We start from the raw sequence: 10,465 nt of genomic DNA on the forward strand, positions 1-10,465 counted from the left end.
GCCATGCAACTTAAAGACATTATAAAAAAAATAGGGATGCCACCTTTGCTGTTGTAAAAGGATGCTTTAGGGCCACAAAATGTAAGTACTAAGATAATCTGTTTGCAACCACCATAATAACAGAATATCCCTTCAAAATTGGAAGACTTTCCACAAAACCCATAGACAAATTTGTCCAAATCTGTTGAGGTACAGGCAAAGACTATAATAAGCTAGCATGATACACATTCTCCACATTATTTCTTTGGCATATATCACATCCTTTAATGTACTTCTTTACTGCATGCTTCAAGCCAGGCCAGTAAAAATCATATCTAGCTCTCTACAATGACTTATGAAAGCCAGAATGACCTACAGATGGGCTAACATGTATGAAGTCCAAAATCTTAAGCTTCAATTCAGGGCAGTCTGGTATGTAAATCCTCCATTTCTTAAACAATAAACCATGTTTAAGAGTAAAAGGAAGAAGTGGAAGAAGAACTTTCCTGCAACAATGAAAACTGTTGCTGAGCCATCTAATCTCCCACGTATGCCTGCTTCAACTCCTCTAACCAAACTAAGGTTGGAAATGAAATAGCAGTGAGCAAGGCTAAATCCTCTGAGACGTCCCTTCAAGATAAAGCATCTGCTACCTTGTTCTCAACTCCCTTTTTCTATTCAATGGAAAATTCATAACCCAACAGTTTTAAATCCATTTTTGTTGAGCTTCTGTGCCAATCTTTTACTCCAATACTTTAAACTATGATGATCAATTCTGATGACAAAGGCAGCCTCCAATAGATAAGGCCTCTATTTTTTAACAGCTAACACCAATGCTAACAACTCCTTCTCATAGGTAGACATAAACAAATTCTTACCTTTGAGAGCTTGGCTAAGAAAAGCCAATGGCTTCTGGTCTTGCATCAAGATAGCTCCTATCCCCTTATTCGTGGGGGGTGGGATGAGACACAAAATTTTTATCTCATCTCATCTCATCATTACACATTTTTCAATTCTCCATACAAAATATAATAAAAAATTCAAAATTTTCAAATCTCAATTCACATTTTTCAAATTTTAAAACAATAATAATATTAAAACATAATATTTTAAACTCTCAAATAAAACACAAAATTATCATCTCACCCTCCAAACCTGCCCTAAAGATTTCTTGGAATTGGTCACCTTACCATAGATTCCAACTTCCTTGGATTAGCCCTTGCCTTCTTTGAAAATCAAGTGCCCCAAGTACTCTCTATTTCTGCACATGCAAAGTGACATTTTGATTTCTTTACAAATAACCGATTCTGTTGTTGTGTCTCTAGACAGTGGCCAAGTGGAACAAATGAACTTGATTCTGATACCAATTGTGATGGACCCTTCTTCTTCAACCTTGCAGATGACTGATTTGAGGTGGTCATTCTCCAAGAACGTAAGAGAGAGAGAGATAAACGAAAATGATCACTGAATTCTAGAGTTGAATCTCTTCCAACTCATGGATGCTTTTATATGATGTATTAAAACGATAGCATATTTGAATACAATCAATAACTCCCCTTATTTCTACTAAACGACATCACTGTATTACTTATACACACTCACCTAACAACGTTGTTCTACTTACCACTCTCAATCATCTACATATAAAATGACACAAGACTTAAAATTTACACTTACTAATTGTAAAGAGAAAAGTGTTATAGTGATAACGAGATTCTATAAAAATAAATTAATATGATTTTATATCATACGTTAAATTTACTTTACATTAAAAATAACTTTATAATTTGACATACCATATCAAATTACGTCAATTTATAAATTTACTTCCATAATTTATCTTATTAAATCTATAAGGTTACCGTGAGTTAGGGGTGTCAAATCGTATTAACGAGTCGTGTTCGTGTCGTGTCAAGGTATGTACATTACACTTAATGGGTCAACACGAACACGATCCATTAAGGATTTCGTGTCAAAATTTCAAACTTGAACACGATACGGTAAGATAACGGATTGATACGACAAGACCCGTTAATGAATAAGAAATAAATTGACATGACACGACATGATACGACACGACACGACCCGTTCCATTTCGACCCGTTTACGTTATGGGTTGAACAGACGCGATAAGACACGACACGACCCGTTTGACTTGATTGATTTTATATAAATATTTAAATATAAATAATACTTATAAAAAATAAAAAACTAACTACAAGTCTAAAATTATAATCCAAACAAATATGATCCACACAATTTCTAATAATATTCATTATTAAAATTACATATCAAATATAATAAACAAAACATACAATATAAATATATTAATTTTATAATCTCAAATATAATAAAAATTTAAAAACATAAATTTAAATAAATTTAGAATTTGAAGAAGAAATTAGAGCGTCCTCCTTGCCCTTTAGGTTTAAGGATATAAGAGTAAATTTAATTTTCTTAATGGGTCATAACGGGTTGATCCGTTAATGATCTGTTAAGTAATCGTGTCTTAATGGATCAATCCGTTTTAATTCAAATCCGTTAATATTAAATTTTAATCCATTTTTATCGTATCGTATACATATTAAATTAACAAATCGTGTCACGTATTACCAACCCAACCGTTAGTTTGATGGCAGGAGATTGCTCTCGATTTCGATAGACTATGGTGAGCTTTAACAAAAAAACCAACCATCTAAATGTCTCCACGTGGCATAAAAATCCGATTGTTTGGATTGCGAAGGAATAGCTGAGCCAGAGCAACAGTCGGTGCAGTCACTCTCTTTAACTTTTTTAAGTTTTAGGACTGAACCCCGTGGCCGATCATAGACCAGTCACAATTAAACACTTGAATTACTCAAATACCCTTTCATTCAGATGAAACAGTAATGACTAAATCATAGAAAAAGGGTATAACAGTACTTTAACACATCTTCCTCCTCTCCCAGCCCCGCTGGCCTCTCATTTGCTGGTACGTGACATTCATATCATGTGCAGTTTAATCCGTTATACCCAAAAATGCCATTTCTTCCTTCTTCTTCTTCTTTTTCTTCGAATTCTAACTTCACCGTCTTCTATACGTCCCAAAGCCCACACAGACTATCCAAACTCTCCTTCAAAATCCCCATTTTACCTCTCCATCACTTCTCCTCACCGTCTTATCTCTCCGTAACGTCATGCTCTTCCCAAGATTCGCCCCCACCGGTTCTGGAGAAAGACTCGTCTGTACCTACCCAAGAGATCAGTACCGAAGACGTCGTCTCCAAGAAGGAGTCTTATCCGCAGAAAGTGCTCGTCGTTCGCCGTCCGGTGATGGAGTCTTCCGGTGACGGCGAGAGTGAAGAAAGTGAAGAAGACGCGGATTTGAGGTCTTCGGCCATCGATGCTGGCCTCAAGGAGTTCGCGAAGAAGATGCCGTTGTTCGAGCCGGAGAGAGTGGAGGCATCGGGATTGCAGCTGGAGAAGCCGCTTGCCGTGAACTTGGACTTGGCGCTGTATAAAGCGAAAGGTTTAGCAAGGAGGTTTCGGTATGAAGAAGCCCAGGAAATACTTGAGAAGGTTTGGTGTACTTAATTTGATTCTCTTTATATAATTTTGTTGTTGCAATGAAAGCTTTTAATGTGATCATATGATTTGTTAGATTTTGGAGTTAAGCTAGCTAGGTGTTTCTGATCATTGGGTTTTGTGGATTTGTTTCTAAAAAAAAGTGCATATATTATTGGCCGGAAGATGGGCGGGCTTCAGTGGCGTTGGGGAAGATATTGAGTAAGCAATCGAAAATGGCGGAAGCTAGAGCTGTGTATGAGAAAGGTTGCCAGGCTACTCAAGGAGAAAATCCCTACTTGTGGCAGGTTTGTTGTTTTTGTTTTGCTTATATTAATTTGCTGCACAATAGCCTTATTTATTGATCAAAATACGGTTGATCAAAATACGGTAAATACTGGCTTGTTTGGATTCGTAAGTCATCTTAGTTCATCTCAACTCATCTCAACTCATCTCACTATTATTCATTATTATTCAGCAACTTTAACTCACAAATCTCACTACTATTCACAACTTATCTCATTACTATTTACAATCCATCTCAACTCATCTCAACTCATCTCAAGTCATTTTCGAATCCAAACATCTCATCTTTTACGCTAAATGGAGAGGGATGCTATTCATTGTTATTAATATTATTTAATTTTCTAGAATTGGGTATTAATGTTTTTTTAGGTATATTTAAATAAAAATTAGTTATATTTAGTAGGATTAATTTAAATAAAAATCAAAGAATCTAGTCATGCACCCGTTCTTTTCCAGACCATCAGTATCTGTTCCGTTAGGTGGGTATGAAACTGCTCACATTGATTACCATTCATGCTTAATTTGTGGAGTATGTCTTATTCAAGTGGGAAAACCGTATCTGGCGTGCGCATTGATCTGATCTGCTGTACTTTCAACCGGAGACAATTGGATAACTTTTTACGTTTGGTTATTTAACTCTTCTCAACTCATCTCAACTAATCATTATAATTTTTTTAAATTCTAACATAAAATATAATAAATAATTCAACTTTTTCAAATCTTAAAATAATAATAATATTAAAAAATAATATTCTAACAATATTTTATCATCTCAACTCAACTCAACTCGTTTCAACATCCAAACACAACCTAATCAACTATGTTTGGACATTGAGAATTCTCAAGATTCTTAAAACTTCTTGTAATTTCATTCTCAAACATTACTCAAACACAAAATATTTTTTAATTTCAAAATTTCAACTTTTTTATCTAATCATTACTGAATCATCACTTAAATACAAAAATCAATACAATTTTTACAAACTTTAAGACAAAAGTAATATTAAAAAATTATATTCAAACAACTTTTTATATATTTCTTTTTCTAAAACCCAATAAAATATTTTCACTCAAACCATTTCACTATTGTTCACAAAATTATCAGATAGTCCAAATGTCCAAAAATTATGAGAGGATACCCAAGCTACCGTCATTTTTCTATGTGATCTTCGAACTACTAATTTTGACACTCGACACTTCTATTTGAAACTTAGTTGTAATGTTGAGTATCCTCTCTTATCTTTCCTTTTTCTTTTTTATTTTTTTATTTTTTATATTTTTTATCTTCAAAAAAATAAAGGTTTATCTTATGAAAGCAACTTGGACATTTTCAGCCGTAAAAAAAGCACAAGGAGTATACCCCTTTTAAATTTCCTTTGTGTAACACTCTCATAGCTCACTCTTCACCTCTTTACAATTGAGCAATACTACTTTTTATCTCGAATTCTATCCTCTACATTGGCTGACAGGACACATGCTAGTGGGTTTCATAAATTAACTACCTAATTAAAAACTACTTAAAATGTATCACATGAACTAATGTGATTGGGAATATAAAATCCAAGATGAAGAACATATTTCTCTTTCTTTACATTGTCAGTTACATGCATCATAGATTAGGGATGCCAGCAAAAGGCATTTTTTTCCCTTTTCTGAGAATAAATTACACATGCAGGGGATAGGTTTCATTGAATTTGACTTATTAAATTCATTTGTCTTTTACTTAATATGGTCTATTGTTGAAGTTAACAAGTACATGTTCTCTTGGAACAGTGTTGGGCTGTTTTGGAAAACAAGATGGGAAATATAAGAAGAGCAAGAGAATTATTTGATGCAGCAACTGTTGCCAATAAAAGGCACATAGCTGCCTGGCATGGTTGGGCAGTTTTAGAGATAAAACAGGGAAATATAAAGAAAGCGAGACAACTGCTGGCCAAAGCTTTAAAATTTTGTGGTGGAAACGAATATGTATATCAAACGCTTGCAATGCTGGAAGCTAAAGCAAATCGCAATGAGCAGGCTCGGTATTTGTTCAGGCAGGCCACTAAGTGTAACCCCAAAAGCTGTGCCAGTTGGCTTGTAAGTTTTGTCTTGATTGTCCCTATCTATAGGCTTTTATTTATTTTTTGAATTGAGTTTCACTGTCATGGGTGTGAGATTACTAAGTAAATTTTCATGCGTATTTTAAATATTCTGAAGGCATGGGCACAATTGGAGATCCAACAAGAAAACAACAGCGTTGCTAGGCTGCTATTTGAGGTGATTATTTTTATTACAATGAAATACTTTTACCATCAGTGTCATTTCCTAGTTGCAACATGGCAAGCCAGAGAAAAAAGTATGACATTGCTTGTGGCCGGCTCTACATTAAGGCCATGCTGATTTTGTTTCGTTTTCAATGTACCTTTTTCGGTAGGCAAGGGCTATTGATCTTTACCATAATTTTCTCAATGGTGATTCTTCTTTAAATATGTAGAAAGCAGTCCAGGCAAGTCCCAAGAATAGGTTTGCATGGCATGTGTGGGGAGTTTTTGAAGCAAATATGGGCAATATGGAGAAGGGGAGAAAACTACTAAAAATAGGCCATGTACTTAATCCTAGGGATCCCGTTCTCCTTCAGTCTCTTGCTTTATTGGAATATAAATACTCATCTACGAACCTTGCTCGGGTGCTGTTCAGGAGAGCGTCTGAATTGGATCCAAGGCACCAACCAGTATGGGTTGTAAGTAACTTATTCTACCATTTTAAATACATCCATATCATTGCTGTTCCAGTTTTGTCTTTCTCATTCCATCCATGTCATCGCTGGTAAATTTAGCAAATGACGAACAAAATTGAAGACAGAATTAATTGCTTATGTTGCTTCCCTTCACCGTTTTCTTGTTGAAACATTCGAGTCAGGTAGTTAAGGGCTGGTTAACTTTAAGTCACGCAGAGCTAGGAAACTGAGTTCCGGCCACACATATAATAATAATAATAACACCAATAAAACAACAACAACGGCAACAATGATAAGCAGAAGATGATTGATTGTCTCTGTGCTTGCCTCTGATGGTGATGCGGATTATTTCAATCTATATTTTCCCATTCTGATTGTTAGTAGTTCTTGTATTTTGATTTCTCCATGCGTTATAATGATTTAGCACAAGAAATCGCATCCATCCCTTTCTTTTCAAGCACTTTGTGAACCACTGGAAAACTAATTTAGTGATTAGGATTTGTGGGCTGTTTAGGCGTGGGGATGGATGGAATGGAAAGAAGGAAACATCGCAAAGGCAAGGGAATTGTACCAAATAGCCCTGTCAATTAACTCTACTAGTGAAAGTGCTGCTCGATGTCTTCAGGTAATGAACATGTCATGTGATGGTTGTAGCAACAACACGTTCTGGTTGGTTTGGCTTAGTGTGGTAGCTCTATGAGATTGCAGACTATATTATTATTATTTTTACAACTTACCAGAATAAAAATCATTGCAGGCTTGGGGTGTTCTTGAACAGAGGCTTGGTAATTTATCAGCAGCCAGAAGATTATTTAGGTCCTCGTTGAATATAAATTCACAAAGTTATGTAACCTGGATGACATGGGCATCATTGGAGGAGGATCAGGGCAATTCTGTACGTGCTGAGGAAATACGAAACCTCTATTTTCAGCAGGTCAGATATGGTCAATATCGGTTTTTAACACATTTAATGTCCTACCATAAGCAGTGACCTTAAAGTGACGTATGTTATTTAGCAATTCTAAATCTTAACTATCTAGCAATTCTAAACCTTGAAAAATATTTTCTTTATTTTTGTGGCACCATTCAGTCAGTAACTCCTTCATACTCGTTTGGAGAGTGAGATGAGATGATAATTTGTGAATAGTATTGAGATAGTTTGAGTTGAATATTTTTTAGATTTTAGGAAATGAGAGAGAAAAAGTTGAATAAAAAATAATATAAAGTTAAAATATTGTTAGAATATAGTTTTATAATATTATTTTTATTTGAGAATTTGAAAAAATTGAATTGTTTTTTTATTTTTTGTTTGAAAGTTTAAGAAAGTTGTGATGATTAGTTTGAAAAGGTTGTAATGATTAATTTGAAAATATCTATATTTGAATTATATTTGGGAAGGAGATGAGATGAGACGAATTGAGAATTTTGGGATGAGATCTATTTCAAAACAAGCCTTAAGTATTAGTTTTCTGAGAAATTATCCTTTCCCAAAGTCTTGTTACTACTACAAGACCAAGTTAATTTTGGTTGTATGAAACAGCGTACAGAAGTAGTGGATGATGCTTCATGGGTTATGGGATTCTTAGATATCATTGATCCAGCACTTGATAGCATAAAGAGGCTCTTGAAGTTTGGCCGGAAATCATTACAGAAGGAAAAGGAATCTCTGGAGAATATAACAGAAAATAATGGAAATAGCATTGATGAGGACTCTGTTGGCCTCTCCTCTGGCTTGTCCGGAGGCAAAGACACAGAAAGTAGTGGGACTGGAATTGATTTGGATGCTTTCATCAGTGAAAAGTTATCTCTAGACCCATCGAAGCTGGATGTTCAGCTGGAATCATACAAGGTTTATGTTACCAGCAGAACTAGACCTAGAAGAATGTGAAGATCAGAAAAGAGAACTGCCAAAGTACCTCCCAGGGTAAGTGTTTAACAGATTCAAGTTGGCGAGGTAAACTCGCTCCATTGTTCATCCAGTTTAGTTCATGTAGTAGAAGTAGAACAAGCATTAATGCATGCTAAAGAGGAAAGCTACTTCCGAGAAAGTTGCACCAAATCCTTACACTACAAGCATTGATGTATATGCTAAACAGGAAAGCTACTACCGAGAAAGTCGCACCAAATCCTTACACTACAACCCAAATGAATGCTAGAGTATGTTCACTGTTTACTGTGCATATATTGTATTAGAGTAAACATCCTACTGAAATATCGTAATCTAACTTTTTCTGTTCATTGCTTCAATTTTTTCACCTTATATTAGTTATATACGCATCCCCTTATATGAAATATTAACATGTTTTGGTTAGTAAGACATTCATTGAGCAGAGGCTAATGTGTGGCGATATTCAAAATTCCTTTTAAGAGTTTATGTTGTTTAGAACATCTGTTTGGATTGAGAGTTGAGATGATTTTAGATGAGTTGAATAAAATATTATTAGAATATTATTTTTTAATATTATTATTGTTTTGAGATTTGAAAATTTTGAATTGTTTATTATATTTTATGTAAAAATTTGAAAAAATTATAATGATGAAATGAAATGAGTTGAGACTTTTCAATCCCAAAGTTGTCAGTTTCGATAACAATGATAGACGCACGAACATATTAGCACGACTTGGCTGATCTTTCAATAAGAATGAATTTCAATCCCTTTTAAGCTGTCATGCGACACCCATCTGAAATATTATCTAGGTGTTGTCAGTTTCGAGTCACATAATGTGAATATTATCTAGAAGTTGTCAGTGTTGAGAAGTTGTGAATAATAATAAAAAATAATAATAAAATATGAAATAATAATAAAAAATAATGAATAATAAAAAAAAATATGTGAAAAGTAATAATAAAATAATGAATAATAGTGAAGTATTTTGAAAATACTTGAGATATTTTTGGAATCCAAACTACACTGGCTTCGTTTGATATTTAGAATATCTCAATATATTTATGAATAGTTGTAAAATAGTTTATGATTAGTAGAGAAATTACTTGAGTTAAGATGTTTATTAGATTTTGAGAAATTAGAGAGAAAAAATTGAATAAAAATATTATAAAGTTAAAATATTGTTTGAATATTAATTTTAATATTATTTTTGTTTTGAAATTTAAAAAACTTTTATTGTTTTTTGTATTTTGTTTGAAAGTTTGAAAAAATTGTAATAATTAAGTAATGATTAAATAAAAAAAATTAAATATTTAAAATTAAAAAGTATTTTTACTAATATTTGTGAATGAAATATTTGAAGATATATAAGAATATGAGAAGGGTGGCTCTACTCCCACTGCTGAAGCTCCCGCTAGCTGATTTTATTATTATTATTTATTTTTTTATTTTTTGCTTTTTTTTTAGATGTATTCTTTTAACATTTTTAAATGTTTTTTTTATAAAAAAATTATAATATTATTAAAAAATACTTATTTAATCATTAAGTTAAAAAAAAAAAAAAACCAGCGGGAGCAATAGCTTTTTTCCATATGAGAACACTTGTACACAAACGGGGCCGACTGTGTTTGAAGCTCTAGTTCAAATTAAGTTCCTCATTATACAACACGTTATTCCGTAATAATGAAAATCTTAAATTTTTAAAGGATGAGAGAATTATTACATTTTTTGTAAAGCTAAGCTAAGATAATTATATCTGACAATGAAATTTATAGACTATCTTTTATTTTAGTTTTTTTTTTTTTTTATTAAAAAAATAATACGCAGATTTATCCAGTCTATGTAGCAAACTCAATTTAAAACTATTGGACAATTTATCCTACCACACCATCAAATTGAGATCTGTCTTGACCAAACTCTAGGGGTCACTTCATAACCGAATGTTATCTAGTGATAAAGACATGAAATAGATCCCACAATATTTATAATTATCTAGTGAATTGCATTAAATTCTCAATAACTAACCAAAGGC

The 10,465-nt window shown here is 33.2% G+C and overlaps 1 protein-coding gene across 2 annotated transcripts; it reads left to right on the forward strand.

Moving 5' to 3' along the window:
• Positions 1-2,958: 2,958 nt before the first annotated feature.
• LOC108994802 (protein high chlorophyll fluorescent 107) lies at positions 2,959-8,794 on the forward strand. 2 transcript variants are annotated; one of them, XM_018970171.2, is made up of 8 exons: positions 2,959-3,537; positions 3,687-3,830; positions 5,602-5,907; positions 6,028-6,087; positions 6,305-6,550; positions 7,062-7,172; positions 7,305-7,481; positions 8,088-8,794. In XM_018970171.2, exons 1-8 carry the CDS (start codon positions 2,998-3,000, stop codon positions 8,433-8,435), a joined length of 1,932 nt encoding a protein of 643 aa, XP_018825716.1. In that variant the 5' UTR covers positions 2,959-2,997; the 3' UTR covers positions 8,436-8,794. The 2 variants fall into 2 exon arrangements, with proteins under 2 accessions (XP_018825716.1, XP_018825717.1); XM_018970172.2 differs by lacking the exon at positions 7,062-7,172.
• The last annotated feature ends 1,671 nt before the right edge of the window (positions 8,795-10,465 follow it).

This window comes from Juglans regia, chromosome 12, assembly GCF_001411555.2.
Source record: "Juglans regia cultivar Chandler chromosome 12, Walnut 2.0, whole genome shotgun sequence".
Taxonomy (NCBI): Eukaryota; Viridiplantae; Streptophyta; class Magnoliopsida; order Fagales; family Juglandaceae; genus Juglans; species Juglans regia.